The sequence below is a fragment of the Staurois parvus genome, unplaced genomic scaffold (assembly GCF_062004578.1).
Source record: "Staurois parvus isolate SC_StPar_1 unplaced genomic scaffold, SC_StPar_1.0 ptg000019l, whole genome shotgun sequence".
Lineage (NCBI taxonomy): Eukaryota > Metazoa > Chordata > Amphibia > Anura > Ranidae > Staurois > Staurois parvus.
The window spans coordinates 860329-879127 of NW_028317815.1; the positions used below are offsets into that span (position 1 = coordinate 860329).

Sequence of the window (18799 nt, forward strand, 5' to 3'; positions counted from 1 at the left end):
TACAGATTATGACATTTCCACCCTTGCAGACCCCCATATACTTTAGGATAGGGATGTGGAAAATAAGTCCTTGTTCTCATTGACATGGGGACAAGGTGCTTTGCCAGGGGCCCTCTATTAGTAAAGTACTCTGCCTTAAGTTGAAGGCTTGCTTAATGTCATCTTTTCCTGGATAGCAAGACTGCATGCTCAGATAGAGGTTTTTTGCAGGGGCTTCCCTTTTAAAACACATAGTAGACTAAAATGGTCTGGTATGAAATTTGGGATAACACACACCATTTTATTTTGCATGGGGACACTTTAAATCTATACCAGACCCTCATCAGGGATATGATGAGTATATATATTCTAAGGGAGAACCCCGTGAATTGTTTGTGGGGTCCCTCTTACAATTAATACAGTAGCAGACCCTAATCTAGGATATGGGTCTGTTATGGATGTGGAAGGGAATACTGCCATTTTTGTTTATCTGCAGAACAAAGTAGCTGGGTAATGTCATTTAGCAGCTACACAGCTTTCAGCCACTTTACAGGCAGGTTTAAGGCTTTCCCCAAGCATGCTAATTAAAGGAATTATGTATTACTAATGTTGCTCTTCAAGCTTCATTAAAAGACCTGCTCCCTGAATAACGATACTTTTTACTACTTATTTATTACAATTTTATTACAACTTTGCAATTTAATTATTGCAATTTATTTAAGTCCCTGAGGGTAGTGCCTGGTGCCCTATGTAGTTTGTTTGAGTTGGGGGGATCCCATTCAGTTTTTAAAATCAAGCTAGAAGAGAAATATAGTTTAGCAGCAATTTTTTCCCTTGTAAATCCCACTTTTGACCAAGTATGGTACTTAATGGCTGCCTGTCCGGTCCTTGCACATAAATGACCAGACGGTGCAGAAGGGCATATATCCTGGATGCAGAAGGGTATATATATATATATATATATATATATATATATATATATATATATATACACACACACTATATTTCCAAATATTTCCAAAACTATTGGGACGACTGCATTTACACACACATGAACTTTATTGGCATCCCAGTTTTAGTCCGTAGGGCTCAATATTGAGTTGGACCACCATTTGCAGCTATAACAGCTTCAACTCTTCTGGGAAAGCTGTCCACAAGGTTAAGAGTGTGTCTATGGGAATGTTTGACCATTCTTCCAGAAGTGCATTTGTGAGGTCAGGGACTGTTGTTGGATGAGAAGGCATGGCTCGCAGTCTCCACTCTAATTCATCCCAAAAGTGTTTTATTGGGTTGATGTCAGGGAACGCGGCTCCGTAGTCCCGGATCGCGGCGCCATCCCCCGCGCATGCGCACTGGCGGCAGATCGCGCCGGGACACAGGCACTAGGTCCTGGCGAGCCGCGGCTGACAGGACGCCGCGCATGCGCAGTAGGAGCCGCGGGCGCGCCTCAGGCATCCAATGACAGCCGGGGGTGCGTCCTAGCCGGCCAATGACAGTGCAGGGCGCACTATTTAAAGATGCCCTGCACTGTCACAGATTGCAGCAAGGTCTTTCTGTGATTCTGAGTTCCTGCACCCGTCTAGAGACCCTGATTGACCCTGACTACGCTTCCTGCCCCTGTGATTGACCCGGATTGCCCTGACTACGCTGCCTGCTCCTGTGATTGACCCGGATTGTCCTGACTACTCTGCCTGCTCCTGTGATTGACCCGGATTGCCCTGACCATTCTACGGACTGACTTACCCTGCTGATCCTGTGTGTGACCCGACTACTCTTTGCCCACCGATTCTGTACCCCGCTTACCCTCACGGGCCCACGATCCATTACTACCCTGCTGGGGCCGCCATCCTCTTCACATCTGGCTCTCCGGGTACCTGCATACGTCCCCGGAGGTCTCCTCAGCCACTGGTGGGCCTGCTTGGAGGTCGTGACCTGGCCCGGGACTGTTTCAAGTCCATCCCCACCATCAGGGGCCCTGGTGAAAGCACAGCCCGGGCTTAGACCCCACGCTCTGAGTAGGTCTGTCAGTTGGCAGCCTGAGGCACCACCTGGCGGATCATAACACCGGTCAAGTTCCACCACCCCAAACTCGCTCATCCATGTCTTTATGGACCTTGCTTTGTGCACTGGTGCGCAGTCACGTTGGAACAGGAAGGGGCCATCCCCAAACTGTTCCCACAAAGTTGGTAGCATGAAATTGTCCAAAATGTCTCAGTATGCTGACTCCTTAAGAGTTCCTTTCACTGGAACTAAGCGGCCAAGCCCAACCCCTGAAAAACAACCCCACACTATAATCCCCCCTCCACCAAACTGTATACTTGGCACAATGCAGTCAAGTGCCATTCTCCTGGCAGCCACTAAACCCAGACACGTCCATCGTATTTCCAGACAGAGAAGCGTGATTGGTCATTCCAGAGAACACGTCTCCACTGCGCTAGAGTCCAGTGGCGGTGTGCTTTACACCATTGCATCTGACGCTTTGCATTGCACTTGGTGGTATATGGCTTGGATGCAGCTGCTCGGCCATGGAAACCTATTCCATGAAACTCTCTATGCATTGTTGTGCTAATCTGAAGGCCACAGGAAGTTTGGAGGTCTTTAGCTATTGACTCTGCAGACAGTTGGCGACTTCTGCGTACTGTGTGCTTCAGCATGTGCTAACCCCGTTCTGTCATTTTGCGTGGCCTACCACTTTGTGGCTGAGTTGCTGTTGTTCCCAGTTGCTTCCATTTTGTTATAATACCACAAACAGTTGATTATGGAATATTTAGTAGCGAGGAAATTTCATGGATGGACTTATTGCACAGATGGCAACCTATCACGGCACCATGGTTGAATTTACTGAGCTCCTGAGAGTGACCCATTCTTTCACAAATGTTGTAGAAGCAGTCTGCATGCCTAGGTGATTTTATACACCTGTGGCCATGGAGGTAATTGGAACACCTGAGTTCAATGATTTGGAGGGGTGTCCCAATACTTTTGGCAATATATATATATAAACCTTGCACATCTACTGCTCATGCACACCCTCACAGACCTGGGTAAAGGGCCAATGAAACTTGACCATTTCAAGTGATCGTTGTGAGGAACTACAATCATTACTACAATGATCAGCAGTGTGACTGGTGATCAGAGACACTATTGTATTTGTATGCCAGTGCAGCCAGCCAGTGTCTTCGATTACTGTACTTCCCTGGTGACTTTTATCTCATTTAAAACGCTGTCACCATGGTGACATTGAACTGCCATGGCTAGTGATCATATACAATGGCTGGCTGCTCTGATATATACAATATGTCAGTGCAGACAGTGATTGTATTTGTATTTGACCACTAGCCACAGCAGTACAATGTCACCAGACCAATGTGAGTCACAGTGTCCCTGATCACCACCACTCCAGTCCCAGTGTCATTATAATAGTGCAGCCAATCACATTGTTCTCACTCACCACCTCACCAGTCACAGTGTCACTAGACCAGTTGTGCCAGAAACAGTGTTCCTGATCACGACTATGCCAGACGAGTGCAGCCATCAATAGTGTTCCTAATCACTGCCACAGCAATCTCAGTGTCACCATGCCAGTGTAAGCCAGCAAAATGTTCCTGATCACTGTCACAGCAGTCCCAATGTCACCAGACCAATGTAACCAAAAACAGTGTACCTGATCACAATCACAACAGCCCCAGTTATATCAGAAAACACATTAATCTTTGACATAGGGGGAGAGATTTTCATACACCCTAGCATAATGACACCGTTTGATGACACTTCTTATAAATACATTGGGGTTTATTTACTAAAGCTGGAGAGTCCTAATAAATGTCCTAATAAATGCTAGGTCTTTCATCCTCTTCTTGGCTTTGGTGCGTGGGTATGCACATCCCCATTTTGTTGTTAGCCATGGGGAATGCTATAAAGGACGTTCTTGTTAAGATACAGTGGGCATTAGTTTGAGTATAAATTTCAGAATAGAGTAAGTCAGCAACAGTGTTCTTAATTGCCACCACACCAATCCCAGTGTCACCAGACCAGTGTATGCCAGCAAGTGGTGTTGTTTGCCGCTACACCAGTCTCAGTGTCAACAGACCAGTGTAAGCCATCAACAGTGTTCCTGATGATTTCCACAACTGTACTTGTGTCACAGGAGCCAGTGCATCCATCAGCAGTGTCATGGACACATCAGTACAGGGTCAGGCTGTTATAAACCAGCAACAGTGTTCCTGATTAGTGTATGCCATCAACAGTGTTCCTGATTACCACCACACCAGTTCCAGTTTCACCAGACCAGTATAAGCAAGCAACAGTGTTCCTGATAGCTGTCACAGCAGTCCCAGAATCACCAGATCATTGCAGCCACCAATAGTGTTTCTGATCACTGCCACACCAGGTTCAGTGCCACCAGACCAATGTAAGCTAAAAACAGTGTTCTTGATGGCTTCCACGACAGTACCAGTGTCACAAGAGCCAGTGTAGCTGTCAGCAGTGTCCCCGATTGTGGATGCATCAGACAGGGTCACCAGTGGAGCCATCAACAGTGCAGTGTTGTCTGCCACCTGAACTGACCTTCGCCTGTTTATCAACATTTCTGCTTGTTGCATGGACTGACCCTTTGCCTGTTTGCTGACTATGTCTTTGTCTGTCACCTGAACTGACCCATCTGCGCATCTCACTGACTACATGCCTGTGAACCAGCCCCAGGCATCCCCTGTGGACAACTTCACTCCTCTTTTGTTATTCCTTTCTCCAGACTCTTGTACCTCCTTGCCAGTGAACATGACATTCTTTGGGGGAGGCCAATAACAAGTGGGCTAGGCTTGCTTGGCTTAAATGAATGGGGACTACTGTAGGTGATGCTGCACTAAGTTATATTCCCCAACCTCTTATACAGAGGTGACCAAAAACTTGCAAATCTTTAAAAGACTTGCCATGCCTCTTAAAAATACCTTGGGGTGTTTAGTTGCCAAAATGTGGTCATCCTGTTGGTGTTTCCAATGTCCTGATGCTCCAGGGCCTCCAAAAATGTGAAAGATAATCATGAAATAAGAAGCCTGATTTATATCCTTTAAAAGCCTGAAGGTGTTTCTTGAAGTGTATGCCCCTCTAAGTAGCTAGACTGTGAAAAAGTCTCACATATCTGGTATCCCATACTTGAGATGGATAACAGAATGTGTTTGGGGTATAATACTAAGTATTCCCATACTGCGTGTTATGAATATCTTATTAACTGACAACTTTTTGTAGAAAAGAAAAAACTTTCTTCATTTTCAAAAAACACGTGGCAGTAAATGAAATCTTCAAGAGACTCACCATGCCTCTTAAAAATATGTTTGCATGATTGTTTTAAAAAATGTGGTCATTTTGTAGGTGTTTTTACTGTCCTGGTGATCCAAGGCCTACAAAATGTAATAGTCAGGAAACTTTATGCATATTTTACGCAGCCTGCAAGCCTGAAGTTTTTCCTTGAATGTTTGGCCTCCTCTATGAAGTTAGGCTCATAAAATGTCTCATATATATTATATTCCCATACTCAGGAGGATTTACAGAATGTATTTTGGGGCATAATTATAATTTTGCCCATGCTGTGTGGTAGAAATATGTTATCGTTTCACATTTTACATTTTCTTTCCACATTTCCCATAAGCTAGTAGCAGAAAATTTTAAATATTTAAAAGACTCACAATGGCTCTTAAAATATATCTTGGGGTATTTACTCTCCAGAATTTGGTAATTTTGTAGGTGTTTCTACTGTCCTGGTGATCCAGGGCCTCCCAAAAATGTGAAAGGTAGTCAGGAAATTAGATGCCTAATTTACAGTATGTCCCATGAAAACCTGAAGATGTTTCTTGAATTTGTGTTTAGGTTGGGAAAAAGCCTAACATATGTGGTGTCCTCATACTCGGGAGAAAGAGCAGAAGGATGAGAAAGGGTATGTGCCAAAGCTGTGTGTGAGAAATATCTTAATTGACAGTTGTGTGTAAAAAATTTATTTTTTTCTTCATTTTCAAAACACTTGTGAGAAGAAAAGTGATCTTCAAAACACTCATCATGCCTCTAATTAAATACATTGTAAGGTCTACTTTGCATGTGTGATAGGAAGTCAGGAAATCAGACGCATTACTTACAGAAGTCCCACACATGCAGTATGCCCATACTCAGGAGCAGTAGCATAATGTATTTTTTTTGTTTTTTTGTTACTCCCCAATTAAAAATTTCTTGCCTAATATTTTTCAAAACGGAGAAAATTGATTTTCAAGATTTGCCTCCTATGGACTTCAATAGCGTCTGCAGTAATGTTCATGATTTTTGGATATTTGGCCATGTTTGCCAAACCTGCCCTTGAATCAAACCCAAGCAGATTCACGGATCACTATTTGATAGTATTACTTACAAGTATTTGGAGATTAGCACTGGAAAGCTAAAGTATTGGAATAGAAATGCCAGTTCCAATTTATGTGTAGACATATTTCATTGCAACTGCCTATGTAATTACACAAGTTAATATTGATAGAGTAGTCAATAAATGTGTTTAACGGAATAAAATGACAATGTTTCCGCGGAACATAATTTTTTTTTACATAAAACTAAGAACTATTTGCCAAAAAATATCCAGACTTTTATAACCCAGCCTAATTTAGCTGTGTTTTACTACAAAGGTACTGCATCAAGTCATAAGTTATTAAATTACATATCACCGTCACTAGATTTTCAGTCTTTTCATATTAAATATAATCTCCAGTATGTACCATACTCAGAAATAGAGGAAATGTAGGGTGAACGACGTATCCATTTATTAAATAGAAAGAACTGGAAAATCAATAGCACTGTGATGATACACTGTAATTAGAGCTAAAGACACCCTGCCAGAAGTGTGAAATACATTGCTAGAGGTTCTGAACTTAATAGTCTATCACATTTAATTACATTTCTACACATCATATATAGGCAATAAAATGATTTCTATTTTTATTAAATCATTTTTTAATACTTGAACAAGGTCATTTACTGTATTCCTTCCTCTAATAATACTTTAGATATTTTTTCTTTGGATATTGATGCACACTTACACATGGCATTGCACCAAGCTCTATAATGGCCAGCAAATGTCTTTTTAGTGCTTCATAGCTTATGCTAGATACATGAAACAGACAAAAGACATGAACTAAATGGCAAGAGACACTAGGAACAATCTACTTTGTCTTTATTAGTCCACTCTCCTATAAAGCATAAGATAAAGCCATCTCACTTTTAGCAATCTTGCAGAACTGAGCCTGGTCTTCCTTTTTAAGAAAATATTGCAATTGTCCATAATTCAAAATAACAGTCCAGTTACAATGCCGCTTGCCCAAAATGGCACTGTGCATTGTTTACTAAATATAGTCATGGAGAAAGATCTTATCAGGTCAGTGAAAGTGACGGTGGATCTCACCGGCTAGGCTTGGCCCAGTGTATAAGCCTTACTCTGTTCAAGGTGGCTGAGATGGTTCTCTGTCCAACATTACTCCCACAGTAGGAAGCATGTTTCATGGTTACAATACTAGCTAAACTCACTTACACCTTGTATACCCACAGAAAACCATCAGGGTACCAGAGGTGCATATTTTATCTTAGAGGAGGAGTTAACAGGCTGTGTGGTACCCGACTTTTAAGCCAATCCCCATTGTTTGGTCAAGCATGCTTTTCATCTAGGCACTGTCCAGCACCCTCACACATCCCCCATCTATTAGCATGTTAGCATGGTCAAGACAGCAGGTGATTGTCATTCATGCACTCAAATGAACTTTCAAATTGATGACTTAGTGGTTAAATTTTCTCTAAATTAAATTTTTTTAAATGAAAGATTACTTTGTAACTTTTAACTGTCTCTTTTATTTAAATTATTTTCATTTAATTCTGCCTGGTGTGACTAAACAAATAATTATTTGGGTAAAAAACAGTTGTTAGTCAATTCATATTTTCTGGATTAAACTTTACCCATAACAACTTGATAAAAAATAATGTTCTTTACTAAGGAACATACATTCTACATTAATAATTATGCTACCAAAATTAGTGTGTGCTGTAAATTGCCGCCATGATTGTTTCTGTTTCTTCTTGTTGGAGGCTGACATTTTGCTAAAGTCCAGAGCCTCTGAGCAGCAGTAAATATTTAGACTATCAGTAGATTGGCTACCATATTTGGCACAGTGCCAAAAAAAAGAGAGAGCAACTGAGAATGTGCAGAACATGGTGATACACTGTATTACTGTATTTTAAACAGTATAGGCACTTATTTTTAATGTTTACATAGCTATAACTGCAAAAAGGGCCAGCTTGAAGTGATCTAGTAAGACTTAATTTTCTGACTAAAGTTCCACTTTAAGTCAAACGCATAACAAATTAACTATTAATGTAATGTTTGTCCCAACACATTAAAAAGAAAAGTCACATTTACATATTAGGATTTTATGTATTCCATGAAATATTTCTGATGAAAAATATATGTACATATTATATTAGATATCATTGGATATACAGTAACTGGTAAAGAATCAATATAATCATAATCACTCATGTTCCCACTCTGGAGACTTTGAGGTATTTCTTCAGATACAATTTTATGAGCATGCACAAAACACACATTTCATAGGCAAACCATTGACTAGTACTTTTAAATATATAGCTATAGTAAACATAAGTGTATGCTTCCTTCTTCCAGCACTAATGTAGTGAATATGATAACACTATCAGGAATTGCTTCACAATAACAAATGAAATGTGCTTAAATATTTAGTAGCTTAGTAGAGTATATTAAGGTAAGAAATCCTTTGGTACAGATGGCTATGACAAGAGAATTATTGTACAATACATTGAACTTTCCTATCTGCAAAGAATTTAAAAACCTCTTATTTCACTGTCGGTCTACAACAAACAGGATTTCAATCCTGCTTCTAACATCTTCCATTCATAGCAGAGGTTTACTGAACTGAAAAATAATGCGCTTTATGTTGCTTTCCATAAGTGTATTCCCTCTGCAATTCCATTCAATTGCTTCATAAAATGCATTATTTTCAACATGTGGTAATTTTTGAAACACTTTATCCAAGAAGGCGAAACTATGAAAAACAATTTTCATGTTTAATTTAACTTCCACTAGAGTATCTGTTCTTGATCTGCTGAATCTATATTTTTTCAGTCTCTTGAACTGTTTCTTATAGCTTAGACTATGCTAGGACTGTAAAACCTGGAGCTAAACTCTAGAGGAAATCTTATGTTAAAAAAAAAAAAAAAATACATCTAATGTACCTCCTATGCCCACAAACAATATTTTTAACAGTAAAAGAAATTTTATGAAGTACTTATCATGGGGTGCTTTTGAACACCTGAGAAGTTCCCAAAAGAGGCTACAGCCTGCGAGAAGTTCTAAACTATAGTTCAGCCAAAGTATTTCAAATCAAACAGAAGCATTTCCTATGGGGCAATCAAAGTAATCATTTCTACTTAAGTCTGTTGCATATTTCACTAGAATATGCCAATGTACTTCATACATTGAAAGTGAAGCAGAAATATGCAAGGCTGTTGTGAAAAAAAAATGTTACCCTTACTTGAACAAAGAACGAGGGTGGCTATACCCATGCACCAAAAAGCCAAGAGGAGGACTAGTCACCTAAATGTTTGGTAGGATTTTTGTATTATAGTAAGAAATTTCAATATGTTTGTGCACCCCTGAAATGGAGATAAAGTAACACCATCACTTTCATATTTCCAAAACATTGCCAATGATTTATATACATATCAAGGGGTGATCGCCATATAGTGCCATTCTTTCATATGAATGGACAGTCAAAATGGTGTCTCCACAAAGATGTTATACCAAAAGGATGAAAAAAGTAATAATAATTCAAATATCTAAGTCTCACCCTTTTAAGGATTATGCAAGCCTAGCAAAACATATAAACCACTACCACATTGAATGATGTGTGGTGTGGTGATCCTTTTCTAATAGGGATAATTAGAAAAGGATAATCACACCACACATCATACAATGTGGTAGTGATGTATATATTTTGCTAGGCTTGCAAAATCCTAAGAAGGGTAAGACTGGGATATTGTACTTATTATTAATTTTTTTTTTATCCTTTTGGTATAAGATCTTTGTGGAAACACCATTTTGACTGTCTATTCATATGAATAAATGGTACAATGGCGATCTCCCCTTGATACATATATATATCACTGGCAATTTTGGGAAATATGAAGGTGATGGTGTTACTTTATCTCCATTTCAGGGGTGCACAAACAACATAATCAATATTCTTACTATAATACAAAAATCCTAACAAAAGTTTAACTAGTCCTCCTCTTGGTTTTTTGGTTAGTGGGTATTGCATCCTCGTTCTTTGTTCAAGTAAGTGTACATACCATTTTGGGAGATTGAATGGTATATACAAAAGGTATTAGTGGAAGTAATAAAAACAAATGTTATCATCATAGTCTTAGTACTAGCTAAAGGGAAAAGCAGGCGCATGAACTGCCATTAGAAAAATACAGGAAATGGCCCAGTAAATAATAAACAGAGGCTGGAATGAGCTTATGAAAACTTTCTACAAGAGTAAAGTTAAACATCTTAATGTTGCATCACCACAACCACATTATCACATTTTGTGTAACATATTTTGTGGTAAGCAGTCCATTTGTATTTAAAGTGTTGTGAATGTACCACAACACAGCAAGCACTGGACCTAAAGCATATTTTGAATGCAACACATGGTATATTAGTTGGGGATGTGCTGCAGCATAGGTACATCAACACCTGCTGAATGAATGGCATTGCAACGAGAGAGTGGTGTGTATTACTGTGCATTGCACTAATGTGCGTTAGCTTCAAAAGTGGCCTAAAGCACCCTTCTTTCACACACAAACACATATTTAGCCTTCCCCTTGCCCACATTCTTAACCCTTAAATATTGCCTTCAATTTCATTCCCCTCCCCTCAAAAAACTTGACACCAAACTTCTAAAGTGTTACCTTATAGTGAACCTGTACATTTACCATTCAGAGCAAATTAAAATATATGTGAACTCTTACCTTCTAAAACAACCCATTCAGTTTAAAATAGAAATAAAAGGGCAAAACATTTAGTTATTTTTTTTAATAAGTCATCACATAAGCTCTGTTCTCAGCTGCATAAGGAGCTTGAAAAGGTACAGATGGAGAAACAGCATTACACTGATCTTCCCAGTAAATGGCTGTGCAGAGTGGGCATATCAGCACAAGTCTGATCATTGGAGGACAGGCAGGCTGTTCTCCCAGAAAAGCCAGAAAACTGACCACACTGAGATCTACATGCTTCCATGCTTAGCGTGGTCAATTAGAAATAGGAAAGCAGTGAGACTGGAAGGAACACCAAGTAATTCACCCAAAGGAAGTAATACAAAGAGAACAGAATACTTTTTAACAAAAGTAAATGGTACAATGGGCACATATCAGGAACATGAAATGTTGGGGCAACATTCTTTAACCCTATGCCCTCCCAAGCTTTACATGCTTACCTTTTTATGGTTGAAGCCATTGGGAGGGAAGAGAAATACTCCATAATCAGTATATAGACTATGTGACTCACTCCCTATTCTCCCTTGTGACAGCACTGATGCTTTATGCTTGGCTGCCTAAACACCCAGCAGTGTTTTATGTTGATTGATAAACAGTGATAATGATCAGCTCTGTGTAAACAATAAGCCATGACTTGGCAAATATGCAAGGCTTACTCTTTTTGAACAGGGTGGCGGTGTGGCAAAAGAAAAATGTGTAGGTAGGGAGGTTGGCAGTTGAGGGAACTATTGCTTGACCTGCATTAGCAGATTACAGGTTCAATGTAAGCCCCTAAAACAATTAAACTCAAGATACAGCAAAAATAACAAACATATCAGCTCTCTGCAGATCATAAATCATGAATGGTGGCACCCAATTTGTTTAAAGGTTCATGTAATTTATGTTTCTACCTACCCTGACTGATTTTCAATGCTTAACCCCCCTGGCAGTATTCCCGAGTGTAGCTCGGGGTTAACTTTCAGTATCAGAAGCTGTAACCCCGAGCTATACTCGGGAATACACTGCAGCGTTGCTCTGGGATCCCTCCAGCACTTACCTTGTCCTGCGCTCCTGCGATGTCCCCCCTACAGCGTCCCCGGTCATGTCCTCCGGCAGATGCCGGCATCCGTCTTCTGGGTTGCGTTCCCTGCGAGCGTAGGGACGTACGGTGGACAGAACCGGCAGGAAATTCAAAAATTTTAAAATTTGGCATTCACTCAATACACTAAAATCTGATAGTATTACATTACTGTATCACACCATTTCACATACATTTTGTCCCTAGTGCTTTGTCCTGTGCCCTGCCTGCATTTTTACCATTCTTTCTGCCTGGAAACTGAGAAATGTCCATGGCATCCAAAAAGCGTCCCTTTAGGTCAAAAGCGGTTTTAGACCAGCTAGAGAACAGCGATAGTAAATTAGAACCACTTGCAGAATTGAGTGATAATGATTCGTGGGGAAATTCGTCATCAGATACTGAAAACGATTTTGCGACTAAGCTCAGTGATGTGCGAACTTGGCGCTCTATTTTAAATTTCAGTGTTTTTGGTTTGATTACATTATTGAATTAAATTATTATTATTATATTATTATTTTTTATGAATATTTATTATATTATAATTTATGATTTTGTGTTTCAAATTTTATCATACCCGGGATGTTTACTAGACTCTTGTTTGGACAGATTTAAGTGAGCTATTCCTAAGAATTACATGCCTACAATAAAAAAAAACATATTTCCATTGAAAACAATATACCGCTTTGAGCACAGAAATACTGACATAATCAGACCGCTAGGGAGGTTAATGTACTAAAAAAGTTAATGTGTATGCGTTTCTAACCTAATCCAAAAAAATCTAAATAAGCAGCTACAATGAATAAGTGTGAAATAAAACATGCAACAAAAATTAGAAACTTCAGAGCTACACTAAAATCTCATAATATAATAAAAGAGAACATAAACATTAACCAAGCTATTGTTCAAATCACATTAATTAAAATAGAGCATACTAATAAGTGAAAAAAAAACCACAAAGCAAACAAGATTATTTAATGTGTTGCTTTTCTCCCCATTAAATGCCAACCAGTGAAAATATTCTTACAAATCCTTGTGATGCTCCAACATAAAAGCTTGTTGTCTTAAACCAAAGTATCTCAACAAACTAGAGAAAACTCTCACCTTACTTATGTACTTTCTATTATGGACAGAATATAGAGGTTTATTAGACAATGCAGCTCCAATGCTCCTCAGCGTCTTTGATGTAATTCAGGCAATAAACCTTTCAGCATGGGTCAGCAGAACAGAAAGAATGAGTGATTCACAGTACTACAGTACACAATACATGCTGCATTTTAATGCAGTGCACCGTGCCAAACCACACTGCAATGTAGGGCAGCCCAGCACATTGAGCTGCACTACATTGCAGTAAGTGAAGTGTACATAGTTTACACTTCACATAAAGTTTATTCATGATGCGCTAAATTGTCCACCACACTGCCCCATAGCAAGGCTGCTATACAGAGCTGCCAGAGCAATAAACCACTTCAGCAGATCTGCTTTAATGTATGAATTCAGCCTAAAAGGCTTGACAGTCCATATTTATCACTCACCTTCCTTGTGTCACAGAAGCCTGCCCTCTCACACTGCAGGATCAGATGGTGCAAACAAAGACTCTGCAAAAGCACTACTTTTACCCTTTACCATCCCCAATGTGTTGTTAACTTCTCTAGCAGAATGCCCCATGCTGGAGATATGTTAATATACACCCTTCCCTTTAAGAGCCAGCAGCCAAAACTTCACAAGGCTGCTTGCTCTCTACTGAAGATTGGGGATCAATCAGGGTGGTTACCAATTATGTGATCACCACGTCAACTCTGCTGTAGCCTGTAGCAGGCTGTACACTTCATTGATGAAAATGGAAGCCTCTAGCATGCAGATAAGCACCACCATATTAGGGGTTAGATTTTAAGAGTCAGATACAGTTCTATTATTAAAATAATAATAATACATTATTAAAGCATAGAAAAAATTCATTTTTAATTTTTATTACATTCTTGTGCATTTATTAGCCTATAAACAAAACAGAGCATGATATAATTTAATGAAAATAGTGTACTAAATAATAGCCTCATATGTCCTTTGGGCAAGCCATAGCTGGTGCATTTTTTTTCTGCAACTAGAGGTTGCTTGATTCCCCCCATCAACACAGACAGTATTGGCAGGAGAATCCCTTCCGCCGAGCCATTGTGTTCTTCTGGTGGGGGGAGTGGCTATAACAACTTGGGTACATTCAGCCTGCCCATACATGGTTCAAATCTCAGCTGATCCCTGTTGAACTGGCCAAGATTCAAACTGTCTATGGCAGACTTAATAAAAACAAATGATTTACTTATGCAAATGTGTCACAATGTTATCATTAAATTAACTGACACATGCTATTACTGCTAAATTTGGCCTAGGCATCTAAGCATCAATGACATCTGGTAATTGGTCAGGGAATGGTAAGGAAGGTTTAACTCCTGCAAATTAAAAATAACTTTTTTAAGTATAATAGTCTTGATAGTCCTAATAGTATAATAGTCTTGAAACACTACCTAGAATCAATATTTTAGATGACAGTAAAATTCTTTTACAAATATAACCAGTGAGTAAAGCAGGTTAGGCAGATAACACTGAAAGCTGTTCACCTCCTTATTAATACCTATGTTTCTTTATTTTATGTCCCGTTTTATTTCATGCCTTTTTCATTCACCCCCAAAGATATTGTTTTTTTTTCATGTATTTTCACTATTTTATCTTCAGTTTTACTACTAGATGTATTGTTGCATAAGGTATAAATATATATTTGTTTGCACTTTGGCATATTCGCTCTTCATTTCACTCTTAGAATAAATTTTAGAAATGGATTAGGGCTGAAGCTCCCAAAGCAATTATTTAATTGCTGGTTATTTGGTCAATACTGAAATATGATCCTGCAGAAACACAGAAAAATAGGACATGTCCTCCTTTCTTTGATCCTTCATTGATACAAGTTTTTATGTTTCAGAAGTTCACAGTTCCCTCGGGATAGTGAACTAGGAATAACAGATTTTCTTCACTGGCATTGCTGGGTTGTGGCACACATTGAGACATTTTGTGCACCAATGTTCATGGAAAACAAATAAAGGATAAAAGCTAAACTATATTAGTTTTTAGGAAATTTAATTTTTTAGGTTTACAAGTTTATAAACATGTTTTTATAATTGTCCTCTTATCCGTTTAAAGTCTTTATTTTATAAGTAAACATACATTACAGGCCATATACAGTATGTTACATTGTGTTTATAAAGTTTGCAGGCGTTCTAACAAGACAGTTAATCCATTTATTAAAACATCATCTTTAGTGGCAAAGGGGAATAGGTTTGTGTCCCTATTTTGATTCATTCACTTCACTGTTTAGCTGTCTAAAATTTCAGCTGCTATATAACGCTTAGAACACTTCTTATTGGCTGCAAGTGGTAAATATGTAAAATTTATATGCAATATTTCATATGTACTCAATAAAATAATTAAAGCAAGCACTGTACGTAGTACATAAAAAATATATAAACATGTATATTCCTTGTAATGAAGGTATTTGCACACAAAGCATAGCAACTACTCTTTGGCAGTAATGTTTGTACTTTTTCACAGTACATAGGTAGAAAATAATACAGCACAAAAATGACAGTCATAAGTTTCTCCTCTACTTAAATAAAACAAATTTACAATTGAGGAAAAAATATTTACAATGTAAATTGCATATGCAGCTTTCTTCTACAATTAAATTTCAACTAGTGAACATTTAACATAATCTATAGGCAAACATTTTGAGTACTCTTAGTCTGGCTTCACACACGACATGCATATGATAATATGCATTGCAATGCTAAGTATTGATGCTTGTTAACAATACCGTTGTTTACTTTAACGCAAAAAGTGTTAGAACTGTACAGAAAAATTCTACTTACAGTGAGGTGTAATTGATTTGTCCAGTGTCCTATCACCTTGTATTCTGCTGTCTTGTTTATGATTTGGTACTGATAAATGTCATAACGTCCAGGAGCATCTCCATTTTCATTGTATGTAACTGGTGTTCCAGCGCTACCTAAAACATGATATAGTTCAAGGACACATTAAGCTGGTACCTGAAATGTTAGCTTTAAGAATAACCTTATCAACATGGGTTGCTTAAATTTTTACCCATTAAAGAAATAAATGGTTTTGTAAACAGTGAAAAAATTTACTATAATTGACATTAATACAAACTATATTAAAATGAGTAGAACATGTGGTGCAAACAAAACCTAACAAAAATATATAAAAAGGTAATCTATCACTTATTACTAATAAGATTTTTAATACTTAAAATATAATTTCTCATACCACTTTTTATTACTATAATTGGTGAGGGAGAATGAATAATAAACAACCACACATAATGATTTTGGCAGAAGATTAACATCTACCCTGCAAAATGTACACTCTTATATAAAATTAGGGCTAAATTCACAGTATAGGAGTGAAAAACATACTCACAGTTTTCCACATATCTGTTAGGGGTGTATTTATTTATAAAAAAAATTCTCAGAGATATTCATCCTGAGAAACTGCATATACATTTGTTCATTTGTGCAAATGCTAGCAAAATTGAATGTTTTTAGGCTATTTTCTCTCCAGGTCAGATGTTCTTAATTCATAAGAATAGCATAAATGAGGAGAATGCCGCCAATTATGGCCAAAAATGGAACTGATGATCATAGGAAATAAATACTTATTTACTAAGATCATTGGATCCTTTCAGTGGCCATAATGGAATTTGTACTTCATTCACACTATTCTTATGATTGAAGAACATCTGACCTGGGGAGAAAGTAAACTTGGAATTTTGCCTGCATTTGTACAGAACAAAGGTACATGCAGTTTTGCAGAATGAATAGCTCTTCAATATTTTATAAATACACCCATTTGTATGAATTTATTATCATTGAAGTGCAACACAGCTCCTTGTATGTATTCTTTATTGACCTATACACAAAACATATGGATAAATTTACAAAAATGTGAGAGTGCAAAATATGGTGCAGTTGTGCATGGTAATAGCCAATCAGCTTCTAACAGCTTGTTCAATTAAGCTTGGCCAAAAAAAAATCTGGAAGTTGATTCTATGCAAGATATCACCAGGTTTTGTACTCTCCAGTTTTAGTAAATCAAACCCATAATGTGCCAAATAATACGCCAAAACATTATTTAAAACCTTTGTGCTGGAAATGATATACCTTTTTTAGAATATGACAGAATATACTTCAAAAATTGAGTTTGTGTTGAAGACTATAGATAAACTGTATCTCCCAAGATCCCTATGTGCCATGTGCAAACTGGGAGCATAGTATTGGTTGTTGCCAACCCAAGCACCTAGGAGATTAGAATCTTGCATGAAACAAAAGTTGGCTGGGCTGAAAGATGCCTGCAGCTAATGGACATCTTAATATCTCATCCATCAGAGGAGACAATAGTATTTTTCATGCCCCTCACCAGAATTGGCATGTCATGTTGCAGTCCTTCTAGATACAGCTGACATAAAGTTGACAATGCTGACATTTCTCAAGAAGCAGCCTAACTTTCTTATCTTAACAGGTTAGCTTTAAGAGATAGTTTTAAATTGGTATCAATGGGTTATTGCACTTTGTACCTTACCCTCGTTCTTCTAACTATACTGATAAAAACATCCCTGTTTATGTAAAAACGAGTCCTGTGTTGTTTTTGTTTTCAATAAACTACAGCAAAAACTAGCATGTACTGTATAAAATATCCTAGGAACATGTCTAAAATATTTAGCTAATAAAATTTGCAATAAGTAATTTATAAGGGCCCAGTTACACTTTAGAGAACCATTGCAATGTGTTAATGCATGTGTGTGAACACAGATTGAAATAACCATTTCACTTCGACCAATGTAAGGCATATATCCATGTAATATGAACCCGTAAACAGATCTCCGGCCATAACAACAGCTGAATGTTTGTTTCCCTATTGCCTGTTGGCTTTTTAGTAAACATGATTCAGTGTCTGTAAAGCCAATTGATCAGTGCTACAGCCTGTGGTAAGTGCTGCTCTCTCCGTGTCTGACCCCCATCATGTGTCCAGGGCATACCTGTCACTTCTCGGTGCCCAGGACTTTAATGGCTTGTAAAATCAGGGAAAGCAGCAGGACATCAATGAACATTCACTGTACAATGTGTTGCAATGTCATTTGCAGTAAATGGCTCTACAAAGTAATGCACATGGAACAAAAATGCATGGTATGCAGTAATAGGGGAATGCATGATAATTCAAGGGTGTTAACCTTGTGATGCACAATGCACAAGTGTTAATTAGCCCCCACGAAACCCTTAATTTTGAATTGTGCATCATCCCACAATAAAGAAATTAAAATAAAGACAATTTATATATTTAAAAAAAACTGTAATAACATTCATGCTGTACAAAGAAAAGTCAGTTCATGCTACCCTGATGTACACGAAGAGCAATCTTTCTGTTAACCCACATACATCGACAATAACCAACAATAGGAGAAAAATATATTTTCTTTATGAAATGTACATTTTCTACACGCATTGATGGTTTAGCTAAAACTTTACATTGTACATGTAAAGCATGAATAATTACTTCAAGATGGACATTCTGACATGTTCCCTGCTGGCAAAAACCAATTATCGGACAACATGGATAGAA

General features: G+C 38.1%; 1 protein-coding gene across 1 annotated transcript in view; it reads right to left on the reverse strand.

Moving 5' to 3' along the window:
- Nucleotides 1–18799, reverse strand: part of GRM8 (glutamate metabotropic receptor 8) — a 1278142-nt gene that overhangs the window by 126130 nt on the left and 1133213 nt on the right. Inside the window, exon 8 of the mRNA XM_089684442.1 lies at nt 16036–16172. Coding sequence (XP_089540568.1) covers nt 16036–16172 — 137 coding nt within the window. The remainder of the gene's footprint in view (nt 1–16035; nt 16173–18799) is intronic.